The sequence below is a fragment of the Salvelinus fontinalis genome, chromosome 34 (genome assembly GCF_029448725.1).
Source record: "Salvelinus fontinalis isolate EN_2023a chromosome 34, ASM2944872v1, whole genome shotgun sequence".
NCBI classification, from domain to species: Eukaryota; Metazoa; Chordata; class Actinopteri; order Salmoniformes; family Salmonidae; genus Salvelinus; species Salvelinus fontinalis.
This window is the reverse complement of record NC_074698.1, coordinates 35,672,503-35,691,335: the sequence shown is the minus strand read 5'-3', so window position 1 is coordinate 35,691,335 and position 18,833 is coordinate 35,672,503. Positions and strand designations below refer to the sequence as shown.

Below are 18,833 nucleotides of genomic sequence, written 5' to 3'. Positions count from 1 at the left end.
AGTGTCTGTATCAGCAGTATTAGTTTATCAGACACCTTTATTAGTGTCTGTATCAGCAGTATTAGTTTATCAGACACCTTTTATTAGTATCTGTATCAGCAGTATTAGTTTATCAGACACCTTTATTAGTGTCTGTATCAGCAGTATTAGTTTATCAGACACCTTTTATTAGTATCTGTATCAGCAGTATTAGTTCATCAGACACCTTTATTAGTGTCTGTATCAGCAGTATTAGTTTATCAGACACCTTTATTAGTGTCTGTATCAGCAGTATTAGTTTATCAGACACCTTTATTAGTGTCTGTATCAGCAGTATTAGTTTATCAGACACCTTTATTAGTATCTGTATCAGCAGTATTAGTTTATCAAACACCTTTATTAGTGTCTGTATCAGCAGTATTAGTTTATCAGACACCTTTTATTAGTATCTGTATCAGCAGTATTAGTTCATCAGACGCCTTTATTAGTGTCTGTATCAGCAGTACTAGTTTATCAGACGCCTTTATTAGTGTCTGTATCAGCAGTACTAGTGTATCAGACACCTTTATTTGGGGCGGCAGGTAGCCTAGTGTTTAGAGCGTTGGACTAGTAACCGGAAGGTTGCAAGATCAAATCCCTGAGCTGACAAGGTAAAAAACTGTCGTTCTGTCCCTGAACAAGTCAGTTAACCCACTATTCCTAGGCTGTCATTCAAAATAAGAATTTGTTCTTAACTGACTTGCCTAGTTAAATAAAGGTAAATAAACGAGGATCAGACTCCTTTATTAGTGTATCGGACACCTGCATTAGTATCTGTATATTATATTGGGATATGTACAGTGCATTTGGAAACTATTCAGACCCCTTCCCTTTTTCCACAGTCTTATTCATTACAGTCTTATTCTAACCTTGATGTAATCCTTTGGGTATGGTTCAATGCAGTCCTGTGCTCAGAAACTATGACACAAATAAATACTAGTACATTTCATGGAGTATGTTTTCATCTGTATGTTTTGAAAGGAGCAACCCGAGCTTGGCGACCCGATATCTCAACTCCACACTCATGATCACACATTGATAGATCTTAGTTAGAGCTGGTGTGTGGTGAGCATGGTTTAGAACAGTAAATTCTCTGACCTTTAAATTCCTGGTAAAAAGTTCAGGATTCCCCCTTGAATGACACATTTAATTCAATCTAAATATGTCGAGACAAGAAATTGTCCAGATATCTATATCTTCCTGCGTAATAAATGTGTCTGTGATTTCAGCACTGTGTATAAATATGTCAAAAGGAAATGAGCCAGATGTATTCACAACTTTTACATAGAAGTAAAAGTGGAGCAGGAAAGAAACATGATTTACTGAGTGTCGCTTCTATGGCATTTTGGGTCAAAGCATTTTTTTTTTTCAAGACGACCCTGGCGGACCACGTCATATTGGTTCCAGAGGGGCCAAATCTGGTAGGCAATTAATCAAAGTTATGAAAACATAGGACACTAAAGAGGCCTTTCTATTGACTGAAAAACACCAAAAGAAAGATGCCCAGGGTCCCTGCTCATCTGCGTGAACGTGCCTTAGGCATTTGTCTCGCCAGGGGTGATGGTCAGGTTCGCGTTTATCGTAGAAGGAATGCGCGTTACACCGAGGCCTGTACTCTGGAGTGGGATTGATTTGGAGGTGGAGGGTTCGTCATGGTCTGGGGCGGTGTGTCACAGCATCATCGGACTGAGCTTGTTGTCATTGCAGGCAATCTCAATGCTGTGCGTTACAGGGAAGACATCCTCCTCCCTCATGTGGAACCCTTCCTGCAGGCTCATCCTGACATGACCCTCCAGCATGACAATGCCACCAGACATTCTGCTCGTTCTGTGCGTGATTTCCTGCAAGACAGGAATGTCAGTGTTCTGCCATGGCCAGCGAAGAGCCCGGATCTCAATCCCATTGAGCACATCTGGGACCTGTTGGATCGAAGGGTGAGGGCTAGGGCCATTCCCCCCAGAAATGTCCGGGAACTTGCAGGTGCCTTGGTGGAAGAGTGGGGTAACATTTCACAGCAAGAACTGGCAAATATGGTGCAGTCCATGAAGAGGAGATGCACTGCAGTACTTAATGCAGCTGGTGGCCACACCAGATACTGGCTGTTACTTTTGATTTTGACCCCCCCTTTGTTCAGGGACACATTATTCCATTTCTGTTAGTCACATGTCTGTGGAACTTGTTCAGTTTATGTCTCAGTTGAATCTTGTTATGTTCATACAAATATTTACACATGTTAAGTTTTCTGAAAATAAACGCAGTTGACAGTGAGGCGACGTTTCTTTTTTTGCTCAGTTTAGATACATACTCTGTAGTATGTGTCCCCGGAGGTTCGAATCTTAACCTTAGATTTGCACACATGTAAGCTCAAGTTTTCTAGGGACATTGATGCATGAATTCGGTCAGGGTTTCCCTAACTCGGTCCTGGGGCCGCCCCCTGGGTGCATGTTTTTTTGCAGTTTTGAATTAAGCGATGAGATCAGCAACTTAAATGTGTGCGTGTCAAGTTGGGATTCTTCACGTTTTTCTGCCACATTTACTATGTGCATGATCTATGGGCAGGGATAATTAAAAGAGTGACTGAAGGGAAAATCAACTTCTCTGTTTGAAAACAGCCTATGTAGCATCGGTATGAGTCAGAAACATTTACTCTAGTGTCAAAATTGAGTACAAAGTGTAAATAGGATCATTTTGGTCATAAAGTCAGTATTGTCCAAAAATGGAGATTAGTGAGATGTAAGGAATCTAGAGTACGTAACAGTTGAGATGTAAGGAATCTAGAGTACGTAACAGTTGACGTGTAAGGAATCTAGAGTACGTAACAGTTGAGATGTAAGGAATCTAGAGTACGTAACAGTTGACGTGTAAGGAATCTAGAGTACGTAACAGTTGAGATGTAAGGAATCTAGAGTACGTAACAGTTGAGGTGTAAGGAATCTAGAGTACGTAACAGTTGAGATGTAAGGAATCTAGAGTACGTAACAGTTGAGATGTAAGGAATCTAGAGTACGTAACAGTTGACGTGTAAGGAATCTAGAGTACGTAACAGTTGAGATGTAAGGAATCTAGAGTACGTAACAGTTGACGTGTAAGGAATCTAGAGTACGTAACAGTTGAGATGTAAGGAATCTAGAGTACGTAACAGTTGACGTGTAAGGAATCTAGAGTACGTAACAGTTGAGATGTAAGGAATCTAGAGTACGTAACAGTTGACGTGTAAGGAATCTAGAGTACGTAACAGTTGAGATGTAAGGAATCTAGAGTACGTAACAGTTGAGATGTAAGGAATCTAGAGTACGTAACAGTTGAGGTGTAAGGAATCTAGAGTACGTAACAGTTGACGTGTAAGGAATCTAGAGTACGTAACAGTTGAGATGTAAGGAATCTAGAGTACGTAACAGTTGAGATGTAAGGAATCTAGAGTACGTAACAGTTGAGGTGTAAGGAATCTAGAGTACGTAACAGTTGACGTGTAAGGAATCTAGAGTACGTAACAGTTGAGATGTAAGGAATCTAGAGTACGTAACAGTTGAGATGTAAGGAATCTAGAGTACGTAACAGTTGAGGTGTAAGGAATCTAGAGTACATAACAGTTGACGTGTAAGGAATCTAGAGTACGTAACAGTTGAGATGTAAGGAATCTAGAGTACGTAACAGTTGACGTGTAAGGAATCTAGAGTACGTAACAGTTGAGGTGTAAGGAATCTAGAGTACGTAACAGTTGAGGTGTAAGGAATCTAGAGTACGTAACAGTTGACGTGTAAGGAATCTGGAGTACGTAACAGTTGACGTGTAAGGAATCTAGAGTACGTAACAGTTGAGATGTAAGGAATCTAGAGTACGTAACAGTTGACGTGGAAGGAATCTAGAGTACGTAACAGTTGAGATGTAAGGAATCTAGAGTACGTAACAGTTGACGTGGAAGGAATCTAGAGTACGTAACAGTTGTCCTTGAGTTGGGTTTATTTTATTAGTAAATTTATTATTTATTTTCCTTTCCATCATGCCCACAGCTGGCAGCACTGAAGTCATCATCAATTCAGACCGCAGCCCCACATGCCCACAGCTGGCAGCACTGAAGTCATCATCAATTCCCCGTGACCCGATCATAATGCCTTTGGGTGCAGAACTCTTCCCACGTGTCGAACACACACACAAGAGACCCCCACATCAAAGCATGCATGCAAGACCCACATCTCGTTCTCAGGCACATTTCCCAATGTGGAGGTTTGAAACTGAGGCTAAACCAAGTCAGTTCAGCCCCTCTATAAAGTCTGTGGGCAATTGGCAGTTGTATTGATCCCACCCCCATCCTGCTGTGTTGAGAGGTGAAGAGGTTAATCATTGACACAGGAAGTCTGCCAGTCACACACACACACACACACACAGCACATACCCTCAAATAATGATGTCTGTCAACGAGGGGAATTAGTAAGCTAAACTTGGCAATGATGTCACAAATGAATTTACAACATGTTTGTGTGGCTCGAGGCAGGGTAGCCTACACTGCTAAATAAGGGGATTTCTAGATCTAGAACCTATAGAACCGTTTCTTCTAATATATTTTCATATTATAGTCATATTTTTGTAACTTCTGCCACAGACAGGCCATCTTTCCTTTTCGGACCAGTTACCGGGCTGAAAAGGTCCTTAAACACTCCCTGTTCTATAGGGATCAGGTCAGAGGGAGGTACAGTAGTGGTATGACCCAGGACACTCCCTGTACTGTAGGGATCAGGTCAGAGGGAGGTACAGTAGTGGTATGACCCAGGACACTCCTGTTCTGTAGGGATCCAGTTAGAGGGAGGTACAGTAGTGGTATGACCCAGGAGTAAGCAGCCAACTATTTCTTAGGAGAGTTCTCTACGTCAGCGTTTCTCTTTCACAGTGAAAGAGAAGCCGAGCAGAAGGCTGTGTGTCAGGGTTGTCCTTTTCAGTTTATTGAGAAGTCATTTCAGCTTACTTCCTGAACTGCCTGCCTTCCATTCGAATTGAGCCCAACCCTGCTGTGTGTGCAATCCGGCCTCATTCTCCTGCTTGGACTTCCATCTGATTCATACGGAGGACTACAGCCTCTGTCAGCATGCACAGCACAGAGCCAGGGGCCTTGTTCCAAACTATGCCTGAGGGACAAGCTGAAATACAACATAGTCAATGTTTTATGGTGACATCAAAGGTCATGAAGAGGCTGTGGGTTGTTTGTCTTCTAGGCAAACAGAGTGTTAGTGTTCCTACTGCTGAACGCAGACGGTGGAAACTGAATCCCTCTAACATGACGGTTAACACTCACAACTAACAAAGTGCTCAGAGAGATATAAGCACTGGAATTGACCCAGGGCCTTACTCACACACACTGCTGTGGCACGATCACATGTCAATATCAATGAGTTGATGAGGTGACCCAGGACACAGCATATGAGCTGTGTGTGTGTGTGTGTGTGTGTGTGTGTGTGTGTGTGTGTGTGTGTGTGTGTGTGTGTGTGTGTGTGTGTGTGTGTGTGTGTGTGTGTGTGTGTGTGTGTGTGTGTGTGTGTGTGTGTGTGTGTGTGTGTGTGTGTGTGTGTGTGTGTGTGTGTGTGCTGCTTGCTCAGTTTGGAATTGACTTCAGGCACTTTCTGGGGCAGAAGGGTGTCGACTAGGACCTGGGACCTCCCCTTGTGGTTGTGACAATCCTGATGCTGGATATTTTGGGAAACTAGTATAAGTCTAGTAACACATGGCAGGAAGTCTAGCAATGTGAGGTTCTTGATCCATGTGAGGGCAATGTGGGGTTCTTGATCCATGTGAGGGCAATGTGAGGTTCTTAATCCATGTGAGGGCAATGTGAGGTTCTTGATCCATGTGAGGGCAATGTGAGGTTCTTGATCCATGTGAGGGCAATGTGAGGTTCTTGATCCAGGTGAGGGCAATGTGAGGTTCTTGATCCATGAGAGGGCAATGTGAGGTTCTTGATCCATGAGAGGGCAATGTGAGGTTCTTGATCCATGAGAGGGCAATGTGAGGTTCTTGATCCATGTGAGGGTGGTCTAACGGAGGATTTTTCTTAGAGGATCTGTAGAAGTAAAAAAGTAAAAGAAAAGGAAATGTAACACGATTACCTTCATCATTCAGAGCGTGATCTCTGGTGATGTTTTATTAGATAATGTGGAAAAAGCCCCAGGGCTGTACCCACTCCATAAGTAGAACCAAATCAAATGGACTCACTGCCTCCCTGGCTGTCTGATCGATCTCCTGACTTCCCCTCATGCTGTCAGACTCCTGCCCACAGTTGGAAACTCATTTGAAATTTGTTGACTAGATGTGTTTCCGTGGAAGATAGGAACACTCTCATTTCTAGGTGTACTGATGATGAATGAATATATTTGGAATGTCTTCCTGAGTCGATGTAGAGGTTATCTCTTTCTACTGTAAGTCTAACAACCACTGAGTAGCCTTTCTATCCCCTCTGGAGTTGTGGACTATGGGGAGGTGGTTACGTAATATGTGCTTGTCTGTAGTGCAGAGGATAAAACGGTATCAGAGCCCACAGCTGCTATTATCAACACAATCTATGAATTAGGCAAATGACCTGTGAATTTAATATGAACCTTGAATGAAAAGTCATCATAAAAAAGGTTTGGGACTGTTCTCTTTCGGAGTCTCTCTGTCCCCTCTCTCTTTTAGACGTTGACTATATGTTAAGATTCATATCGACATGTTTGTGTACCAATCAATACAATTTACAAATGAGCACAATATAACTCTAAAGCATTACATTGTCCCCTGTCAGTAGTCTGCAGTTCAGGACCACATTATAACTGTCCTCTTTTTCCATAGTTTACCAAAGTGAAGCGTTCCTTCCATGCCTGTCGTTGAAAATGACTTCCAACAGAGGAGGGGGATTAAAATAGCTTGGTGTCTCTGTGGGTTTCGCAAAACTTTTCAGTCAGTCAAGTTTGGTGAATAAATGGATGGTGTGAGCTCTGACAGTGAATGGCTTGGAATCTGGGCCATTGGTCTAAATTTGAGGGAGCTTCCTACACAACCAGCCCCCGTCCAGTTCATTCTATCAGGGCTCCTCTCTCTCTCTTTCTCTGTCTCTCTCTCTGTCTGTCTGTCTCTGTCTCTGTCTCTGTGTCTCTCTCTCTCTCTGTCTCTGATGTAGTATGTAGGTCATAAACTGACATCCGGAAAAATCAACCCCCTTAGAAATCAGATATTTTCCACACCTTATGCAAACATAGATACTGTAACAAACATAGCTAGATGCTTTGGCTTTCTAACTGGATTGCATAGGCCGGGGCCTGCTGTTGTGAGACAAAGGCTGAAATGTGTATATACCTGTACTGTAACTTAACCACTTGTAATGGATGTGGTAAGGGTTCACATTCAACAAACACCAATCATTCAGAACTGATGTTTTTGAGGATTTATGTTACTTTTTATTGAAAAAGACTAAACAAAATTGTCACAGACATAATAATAATATTATTATCAACAACTGCATTATTAATATGTATCTACAATATAATTCACAAAATAAAAAGAATCTGTACAACTTGTGGTTTGTGCAGGACATTATAGGAAGACTCTGATAGAAAAATAGACTCAACAGAAGAAGATGAAAGGTACATAGAAGGGAAGAATGAAACGGGGCCGCACCAGTGACTGACCTGGCATCACCGTATGACAACCCAATACACACACACTCTGTCATGGGGATGCAGCGTATCAGACCTCCATGGACATTCTCTTATATATCATCTGAGACACATTTTCTTATGAAGAATTTGCTAACAATAAAAAACAAAACATTTGTATTTGCCTATGTTAATGACATAGGCAATAAAAAGTGACACTTTTGAGCAAGTTGCAAACAATTTCAACACTAAACGTACATTCGGAGTAGAATTTGTGCATTGTCTACGGTAACAAATTGTGAAGATTCGTTAGGCCTACTGTATATAGCCAGAATAAAAAGCTCCATATTTTTGTACGACTATAACTTGTCTAGTGCGTGTGCATTAGTGTGTACGTTTGTGTGCCTGTGTGTGTGCACACATTTCTGTCTGCCTGTTCAGCTTTTGTGTGCCGCACTGTCTGTGTCTGAAAGATAAGAGAACTTGTCCGCCTCATACTCTATGCACCATGCCTTAAAAGCAATGTGACAACACAAAGTGCTGGTCCTTTCAGAAGTGACAAAACAACAGATCTGCTCCCTCTTCACAAGACCCAGCACACACTAGTCTTCCCAGGCCTCGGGCAACAGCACTGAACATTGTGGGAGGTAACCCGTCTGCCTAAGGAGACTAATCACACACAGCAAAGTAACACGGTTTGTAATGTCCCCAGTCAGACAAGGCCAAAACACTGATCTAAATACACAGTAGTAGTCGACATTATACGATAACAGATGGTTTCAAATCAACAAAAAAAAAGAACAGATGAAGGTTTTATGTACATTTGGCTTTTCACAAAAACTGAATAAAATAAAGGGTTTCTACAGTCAGTGTCATGGAATTGGAGGGGGGGAGGGGGTGGGGGGTGTTCTCTTGAAGAGGAAAGTGCACTGTAGCTTTGGATAACTGATAACACTGATAGAATCAGGTCTTTCTACATGGTTTTCAATTAAATAAGTACCTCCACATTTTTACTGTTATTCAAAATGGATACTTATAATAGACAAATAATACATTTTGACTCCTACGTTTCATTCTAACCGTACAATATGTAACTTAGCAGCACTTTATTACCTACATTCATCTGCCCACTCCCTTCCAGCTTTCTAGCTCAGGGTGTCTGGATCCTGAGGGCTCTGGCCAGACACACAAGCCCAGGCTGACATACAGAAGGAGACAGAGATGATGTTCAAAAAGATGGGAACCAAGTGTTCTAATCAATTCATTCAGGTCCATAGATGCGGTAAAGGAGTCGATGGAACGCAGATGTGTTCGTGAGAGTCTCCCCTTTCCACAGTGGGGTCATATTAGTTTGTAGCCCAAACAGTTCGGACACTACAGATAGAAGTTGGCACATCAGCATTACTGACTTCAGACAAGTCCCGTGGGGATTATGGGGGTCGTAGAGCAAAACGGAGATCACCATTGTGTTTCCATAGTATGGTCATATTAGTTTGTAGGCCAAACCGGATGCTACAGCCGTTTTAGTGAAAAGAGCGATTTTCGGTCTAACAAAAAATGTATCTCTAGTTTAAAGTGACGGATTTTGATGTGAATTTGTTTATTATGTTACTTAGATTGACGCACAGGTGAGTTACTTAGATTGACGCAAGGATTAAGTCCGATTTTGATATATTTGGCTGTTTTCGTAGAAGTCGTAGAAGTTTAGAAGAAGTGACTGCTAAATGCTAACTCCCGTTCGTATAAGCTGATAAGCATAGCTAGCATACAGAAAATTGTGGTGGTAGTCAAATTTGTTTTTTAACTGTAATGCAGTTGATTGGTGACGATGACATCAACATGTGTTGGGGTTGACATCCATACAAACAATATACTCTGATTTTTACCTCAACATAGTGTGAAATATAGTGTCTTCAAAAAGTATTGACACTTTTTCCACATTTTGCTGTGTTTAGCCTGAATTGTAAATTGATAAAATGTTGATTTTGTCTCTCTGATCTACATACAATACCCCATAATGTCAAAGTGCAATTTTTTACAAATTAATTCATTTGTAATCGCTGCCAATGGTGATTCTGAAATGTATTGACTCAGGGGTGTGAATACTTGTAAATTAGATATTTCTTTATTTAATTTTCAATAAATTAGCAGACATTTCTTAAAACAAATTTCACTTTGTCATTTTGAGGTATAGTGTGTAAGGGAAAGGGAAAGCATAGATGGGTGAGAAAAAGTAAATACCTAGTAGATGGGTGAGAAAAAGTAAATACCTAGTAGATGGGTGAGAAAAAGTAAATACCTAGTAGATGGGTGAGAAAAAGTAAATACCTAGTAGATGGGTGAGAAAAAGTAAATACCTAGTAGATGGGTGAGAAAAAGTAAATACCTAGTAGATGGGTGATAAAAAAACATATATTTAATCAATTTCGAATTCAGGCTGTAACACAACAAAATGTGGAATAAGTCAAGGGGTATGAATACTTTCTGAAGGCACTGTACACATAAAATATTGCCTTAATGTAGGCACATTTTGCTGGGGGGCAATGAGGAGACTCGGGAGCTTTCCCCCACGGCTCTTTCCCCCACGGCTCTTTCCCCCACGGCTCTTTCCCCCACGGCTCTTTCCCCCACGGCACTTTCCCCCACGGCTCCCAATTTCCCAATACATTTCTGATGCATTTCAGTCACTTCAAACTATACTTCCTTCAAAAGTACTGTCATGCTGATTTGTAATAGACTGTCATAGTCCAAATTTAAAAAGTAAACATTGGCCACTGATTACATCACTTTTTTCACACGGTGGGGTCGTGGGCCAAAATATCAAAATGGGGTCGCGGGCCAAAATAACAAAATGGGGTCGCAGGCCAAAAAGGTTTGGGAACCCCTGTACTAGGTACCCCTGGACCATTGAGATGTATCTTCCTGCCGGTTTATATGACACCTCTTGCACTGGGAGCTGTTTAAAAGCCAAATCTCAAGTGATGGCTCATGTTACTGAGACTTGCGTTAAGGCTCACGTTGCGAAAGACGCTATAAAGATGTAGGATCTTAATTTGACCACTCTGTTGTCGCTGAAAATATTCCTGCGCTGGAGAAATGCAGATGAGCTTGGCGATTTAAATACCGCACTAACACACGGTTGGCTATATTATCAGTATTGCACTTTTCATGTAGCCTAACCACCGATCAAGCAACATTACATTGGCAAAAAAGAGTAAACACTCAAATCTGGTTGCTGCAGGATTATTTTGCTGCGACAATACCGGTCAAATTAAGATCTTACATCTGTACTAAGACAACAAGAAGATGCATAATGTGCATAACGCCCCACACACACACACACACACACACACACACACACACACACACACACACCCACACACACACACACACCACACACACACACACACACACACTCACACACACACACACACACACACACACACCATAAATGGGGTTGTTTTCATGGAGGAAGACTACCTGTTGGTAAACTGTGGCCAAATTAGTGGTATTACATGTAATCTTCAAAGATTATTTTCAAAGGGTGAAAAATGTAATATACCTTTTGTACAGAGATTAAGCTGTGTATACTTTTAGATTGTCAAACTGTGCAACAGTACAATTGAGAAAATAACTACATGCTGTAGCTACATCTCTTGGCATCTAACTGACACAATCTTTTACACAAGAAAATGATCCCTTCCCTTTTTGTTCTGGATAACATACGTTTCCTATATTTCCACCGCTATTTGAAGGTTGAGAACACAACAGGACAGGCTGGTTGACTGGGAATACAGCACTCCTTCCCTGCTACGAACACTATCCCTCTCCAGCCACCCTGAATTAGTCCAAGTAAACAACACTAAGCTAATTCACTAAGCTAATTCAAAATATCAGGGCAGCTCATATTTACAAAATATGCAAATAGAAACATCTCTTTGGTTGTAGCGTTTACAGCGATTAAACTGTAGCAAACTGTAGTATACTGTAGAATACTATACTCCACACTGTAGTATACTGTAGAATACTATACTCCACACTGTAGTATACTGTAGAATACTATACTATACACTGTAGTATCCCTTGATCGTGTAGTACTTACTACGGAATTTTGTAGTATACTGTAGAATACTATACTATACACTGTAGTATCCCTTGATCGTGTAGTACTTACTACGGAATTTTGTAGTATACTGTAGAATACTATACTATACACTGTAGTATCCCTCAATCATGTAGTGCAAGGACCATAAACTAAATTCAGTCGCGGGCTGATTTTGTCTTGAGCAGAAGGTTGAGGGGCCAGAACATAATTACAAATAATTAGCAAATTGGTCGCAAGAAGCCCAAAAATATATGCTATTTGACTAAAACATAAAAATTTCAAACGTTGCTTATATTTGTATAGGATCATGTGTCTATTACGCGTGGGAATAGTTGGCAACAGATTTCTGAAATAAAAATCACTTGTAACTGATTTCCTGGTGTTTTTACAGTCTTTTATGTCCAACAATGAAAATGCTAAATAATGAAAACTTGGGGGGCCAAATAAATTTGGCCCGTGGGCCACTAGTTGGGGAAGCCTGATGTAGTGCTTACTATATAATTTTTTGTTGTACTGGTATGCTAATATTGAATTTGCATATGTCCTGCACATTCCCCTCCCACACCCCAATTAGTGCCACAGATAGACCACATATAACAAAAGAGAATAAAAAAGGGAATAAAACAAAAATACTATAGTAAATACTACAGTATACTACAGTAATGTCTGCAAAAACACTATAGTAAAAACTACAGTATACTACAGTAATGTCTGCAAAAACACTATAGTAAATACTACAGTATACTACAGTAATGTCTGCAAAAACACTATAGTAAATACTACAGTATACTACAGTAATGTCTGCAAAAACACTATAGTAAATACTACAGTTTACTACAGTAATGTCTGAAAAAACACTATAGTAAATATTACAATATACTAGAGTAATATCTGGAAAAGCATTATAGTAAATACTACAGTATAATACAGTAATGTCTGCAAAAACGCTACAGTAAATAATACCCTATACTAGAATAATGTCTGCAAAAATACTATAGTAAATACTACAGTATGCTACAGTCAAATCCGCAAAAACACTACAGTAAATAAATATAGTAATACTACTAAAGTATAGGTATATATATTTTTTGGAATGTGGAATGTCTCAATGTGCCAAATTTCTAATGTTCTCTTGCTACTTTCAAAGGCTCACGCACGCACGCACGCACGCACGCACGCACGCACGCACGCACGCACGCACGCACGCACGCACACACACACACACACACACACACACACACACAGTATAAAATGCTACCTAACCCGTCTCATTCCTATTGTGCCACGGGCCAGAAGAGCCATCAACTCCTCTCAGTCAATCTACCATCGCCTCCCACCAGATGAGGGACTTGTGTGAAGAGAATAAATAATAGTGCATCATTTTCTCTGGTCTGTTAATTCTGTATTCACTTGTGCCTGAGTATCTTCCTCAGAAAATGACACTCACCTCACAGTCAAGCCATCCTGCAGTAGTACAGACAGCCGTTAGGAGCAAAGGTCAAACCTATCATAATAGTATTTCATGTAGTATTTCCCCCCTAACGTCTCTGCAGTCATATTTCTGATTCTCGTCTTAGAGGCCTTGCTTCTGAAGGCATCGTCAGACTCCTGGTATCCTGATTGTGTTCAGAATGTACAGAGACTGTGTCTGTGTTTGTCTCCTCCAGTGTTGCATTCTCAATGCCGTTCTCAATAGCACCCTGATCCTCCATTTTTACCTCCTCCTTCTCCTCCCCATCCTCCTCTTTCTCCTCATCAAACGTCTCCTCCATCTCCACTTTTTCAAGGGCCACCTCGTTCTCATAACAGAAGGAGTTGGAGCAAGAGACCAGAGACTTCTTCTCGGCCAGGTCCCTGGCACTACACTGGGGCGTGCTGCTCACCTCGTAGGTTTTCTCGAAGCGCGAGTAGTCCACCTTGTAGTAGTTATTCTCCTCGAACAGGACTGGCTCGAAGCGGTGGCCCCAGAGAACCTCGCTGGCCACGTAGGAGCTGCGGCACTGGGTGGTCATGGCCGTGGCTTCCACCATACCTTCCAGGATCACTACCATCTCAAACTGGGACGTTTCCAGCTCTTGCTTGCTCATCTCGTACAAGGGGCTGTCCTCGTCAATCTCGTGGACAATGGTGATGGGCGACACCAAGAAGACGCGGTCGACGCCGCTGTCGAAGCCCACGTCGATGTCCATCTGGTCCAGGGGGATATACTCGCCTTCGGCCGTGGTTCGCGACCTGAGGAGGTGGGCGCGCACGTGGGCCTCCACCAGGTGGCTCTTGCGCAGGTTCCCCACGCGCCACATCAGACACAGTTTGCTGTCCCGCATGGCCACCGTGGCGTAGTGGCTGAAGAGCAGCGTCTCGTTCCTCTTCTTGGGCTTGGCCATCTTAGCCATGACGGCGCCAATGATGAAGGCGTCGATGATGCAGCCGAAGATGCTCTGGAAGACCACCATGAAGACGGCCACGGGACACTCCTCGGTGACGTAGCGGTAGCCGTAGCCAATGGTGGTCTGCGTCTCCACGGAGAAGAGGAAGGCGGCGGTGAAGCTGTTGACGTTGGACACGCACATCTGCGTCTCGTTCTCCAAGTCGCCGTAGGAGAGCGCTACCAGCCAGAAGACGAAGCCGAAGAAGAGCCAGGAGAGGAGGAAGGACAGGCAGAAGATGATCAACATCCATCGCCAGCGGATGTCCACACAGGTAGTGAACAGGTCGGCAAGGTAACGCTGGCCCTTCTCGCTCATGTTGATGAACTGCACGTTGCAGTGGCCGTCCTTCTGGACGAAGCGGCTCACAGCCTGCTGCTGCGCCGCGTGAACCTTGGCCACCGTGCCGTTGGCGTAGCCGTTGGGCACGGCGGCGATGGCGGCCAGCTTCATGCCATCTTCCTCGGAGGAGACAATGCTGTAGCGGTGGCTTCGCACGCTCCCCATGGCTTCCCCCTGGGAGGAGGAGCAGCTGGGCCCAACCGCTGCTTCTGCTCTGGGAAACAGTCTGAGTTTTTGGTAGAAGCGTTGGAGAAACAGATTTGAACGCTCGCGGGGTCCCACTAAGACAGGAAATGTGGAGTTTAGGACGATAGGGTCCTAGGGACTTGGATGGGGAAAAGCTGCCCCTGCTGCTGTTGCACCTGGGCTTCTCCAGAGGAGAGCTGTGCCGGCGAGGGGCCTGCTCAGTCCTCCTCTCTTATGGGTGTCTTGGACCTCATCAGTGAAGTGGGCTGTGGAAAGGACAAGCAGGAAGAAAAGTCTGTGTTAAGACTAATGGAACCACGAGGACAGATCAGCGGCGTTCAACCTATTGTCTAAATGATGCATTCAACACTCAAAGCTGCCAACACCACAACTTGACAATTCACATTGAAGTAACTACATTCTACTGTACATTTTAGAATATTTAAGTAAATGTTGGGCTCAGGGATTGGAGACATGACACAGACATTTTTTATTCCAGTTCTGTGGCAGCTGACAAGGTAACAGATCCTCTCTGCTCTGCTTAGTGCTCGTATTAATTAGGCTAGACCAGCCAATTGAAAGTCACATTACAGATCAGGTTCATGTTAATCAAACAAGTCATTGGAGCACAAAGGAACCACTATGTGTGTCCATCACGGGAGGTTGGTGGCACCTGAATTGGGGAGGACGGGCTCATAGTAATGACTGGAGCTGAATCGGTGGAATGGTATCTAATACATCAAACACATGGTTTCCAGGTGTCTAATGCCATTCCATTCGCTCCGTTCCTGCCATTATTATAAGCCGTTCTCCTGTGGTGTCCATGTATGTGGGTTTCTGCAAAAAAGATCAGTGATCATACCTTTTCCCAATATCTTTTAACTTTATATTTTTCCCCCAATTGTTTATTTACATAGTGCTAATGTCCAATGCTTGTCCACCACTGTAAGAGTTAAATAGACATATTTTAGTCAATATTTTCTGTGGCATCTTTCAATGATCTACTAGGGGAATAGAATAACACCTGTTCAGTTTCTTCTTCTACTCTTAACTCAACAACTTCTATAATGTAATCATGTAATCAGGTTTAAAGGGCCAGCCTGTAAACAAGCTCTATACAGGATGGTCTCATTTAAAGCAACAATAACCTTGCAGTGCATGCAACAGAGCAACAAGGACAACTGAACTAGAAAACCAAGTAACTATCGACTGCATTTGTGTGGCCTGAGAGAGTCATTAGAATGCACCACAGGGTATGAATTATTATCTGCCGGCATACTTCCACCCTAATGCCAAAACAACTAACAGTGATTTGAACCACCGTCACAGAGAGAAGGTCAAGATGTCATTTGGGTGAAGTCCCGTCTGAGAGGCAGTCGGTTGCACACTATGGTTATTTTGGTTGGCCCTTGCGGGTTGAAAAGACACATTTGTGTCTCGTTATGAGGTGTGATCTGTTTTGTCCAATGAAACATATTGGATAGTGAATACGTGTCCTCACTCCCAAATTCCCTTGGCGTAAACGCTTGGTATTTAGAGTAGGCTATTACCAACTGATTTACACTAAGTAGGCCTTTTGATTCTAAAAGATAAAGGCTCTAAAGTAGAAGAAATCAGTGTATAATTTAATTAATTTAATTATCCCTTGAAAATATTGCACTCTTTACTGAATGTGACTTTGAAAACGCACAGAGGTGCGTTCAAGACAACAGGGAACTCTGGGGGGAAAAAAGGCATCCAACTTGGAATTCCAAGTCGGGAAACTCAGGCATCTTTTTAGAACTCAGACTTTCCGACATGAAGATCACTGACATCATGATTTTTTCCCCAGAGTTCCCAGTTGTCTTGAAAGCTCCATCTCATCCAAGTCCCTCATCTCTGTTTTGCTCATCCAGTGATGTCACTGTCAGGTTGACTAGGAATAGAAACTAGTGTTGATCTGCATGATGTATTATTGGGAGTTTGGGGCTTAATTTGTTATAACTCCTGGGGCGCTATGCATATATACTGTTCCCGCCGGAGACTGGGGTTTAGTCCCAAACTCCACCTTCCAAACTACCCCTCCCACCTTTCTGCATCGCCTTTTAATTTCATATACAATACTCTCCTTCAACCAAAAAAGTAATTAAATAAGTATTTCGTTTAAATGGACGAAGTCCTACTTAAAATGTAATTTATCATGATCAATCCATCATGTTTGTGTTGAACACAATAGACAGCTGAACTCTTGAGATACCACTAGATCAGTGAAACACCTGGAATAAAACAACAAAATAACAATTACTTGTATGTATTTTTACATCTGCATTTCATGAGGTTATCGGTGAATATTTCATGTAGCGACGTATGACCCATAGGCCAGGCCTACTATCATGAGAGAGATAGAGGCTGGTTCACTGTGAATGAGCTTCCTATGGGATGTCCTAATCTTCTCCAGCTAACTAACTACACCACCACACACCACACCCTATTACAATTAACAGGCCAAATCAGACTGCAACCACCTCATAATCACTATGCTTCCTTGCTATCTAACAAGTCATCTGGCCCCACTGACCATCTACCAATACCTGTGTTGTACCACAACACCAACACCACTAAATGCATTGTCTCAAGGCTAAAACAAACGTAATGGTGACAGGATAAACCAATGGAAAGATATCCTGTATACACACTGACATAATATGACAGACCAAGAACATGAACATCCGACACCGGCCAAGACGCTGGCTACAGTATCAAAGTGATACTGAGTCCTAAAGGTCAGGGACAACAAATAAGACTGGTCAGGAAATCAACAGACAGCACGCCTCAGTTACACCCAATCTGTTTCCTCAAATGAAATCTGTCATTGTGAAGTCCATTCATTAGATTCCACATCAACCCTTATCTAACCAGGTCATCAGAGTGTGACTGTGTGCACTGGGCTTAGCTGCACCACACAGACTGCAACTGTTTATTTTGCCTGCGTGCAATTAGGACAGCACCAGCTGAGACAGATGGAAACTGGTTACATAAACCTGCTCGTTTAAAAAAAATATATTATTGCAAAGAATAGATCAATAATTTCTATCCAATATTCAGCAGCACTGCAGCACCATTCATTATGGAATGACCTGCTACTACGGGATGTCAGGGTTGACAGTTGGCTTTAATTCATTGTTTTGAATCATGTCAGAATTAACATTATTATTGAGATAAATATTTTTCCTAGTCTAACTTTAAATTCGGATATTTGTGTAATAAGTGTAGCCTAATATATTTAGGTAGGCTAGGCCGACTGTCATATTTAATGCATAGGTCTATAACGGCCAATGGAATAATCAAATACAGAAACACACTATAAGAAATAGCGATGAATAAACACTGATCAATTATATATATATATTTATTTATTTTCTGAAGCAATGGGTGTAGGCTACTGGGCATAATCATATCAACCTGGGCTGGCCTACAGGCTCCTTTTTTCTCTGCGTGACAGGTGCACTAAAGGAAGAAAGTAACGGTTTATGTTTAGTTGTCAAGTCAAAACACCTTCCAACTGATAAGGGAGCACTACCTCGGCTATTCATTGGATATGAGTGGCTTGAATTAAACATACTTGAATCTTGCTGACGCATCGATACCCACACAATTAGTGGCCTATAACCCACAGAAAATTAAATTAACTCCATAACTCTCTGAAGTATATCGAAAAAAGTGCTTGTTGAACACTATAAATATGAGACAGCCTCCTCAAAGACAGTAAATCTGAAATGAATAACAATATTTTTTTGCATAAACACTGTCTGGGGCTCTTTGGTTATATTTTAGATGATCACTCTTTGTAGAAATAAAGTAGGCTATGTCCGGTTCAATTTGTAGGCTAACATTATACAGAAGACTCGTTATTCACGGTTGCACCGTTATTCCCACGTAGACTACACCGTTAGAACGAAGTAACGGGACATTGTTTACCTGTTGATCTGTGGAGAGCAAATCAGCGGTAATTTATTCTAATACATCCCATGCATCCAGGTAGTTTTTTGCGTTAATATCCATATTTGGGTTCCACCATTCATATTTGATATCCGGATAGACATCGTAATTACTGCCATCAACCTCTTCAGCAATCACTGAAGATACTTTGCTTTGCACGGG

The 18,833-nt window shown here is 42.1% G+C and overlaps 1 protein-coding gene across 2 annotated transcripts; it reads right to left on the bottom strand.

Moving 5' to 3' along the window:
* Positions 1-5,562: 5,562 nt before the first annotated feature.
* Positions 5,563-18,830, bottom strand: LOC129833997 (inward rectifier potassium channel 2-like). 2 transcript variants are annotated; one of them, XR_008756160.1, is made up of 3 exons: positions 18,651-18,830; positions 13,187-14,959; positions 5,563-6,067 (listed from the first exon to the last, which is right to left on the bottom strand). XR_008756160.1 is itself a non-coding variant. In XM_055898814.1 (2 exons), exon 2 carries the CDS (start codon positions 14,670-14,672, stop codon positions 13,293-13,295), a length of 1,380 nt encoding a protein of 459 aa, XP_055754789.1. In that variant the 5' UTR covers positions 14,673-14,959; positions 18,651-18,830; the 3' UTR covers positions 11,058-13,292. The 2 variants fall into 2 exon arrangements, 1 of the variants encoding a protein (XP_055754789.1); XM_055898814.1 differs by lacking the exon at positions 5,563-6,067 and having other exon boundaries at positions 11,058-14,959.
* Between the last annotated feature and the right edge of the window lie 3 nt (positions 18,831-18,833).

What these genes read in the sequence shown, in the direction of transcription:
- LOC129833997 (XM_055898814.1), bottom strand. Translation starts at nt 14,672, where the DNA reads ATGGGGAGCGTGCGAAGCCACCGCTACAGCATTGTCTCCTCCGAGGAA.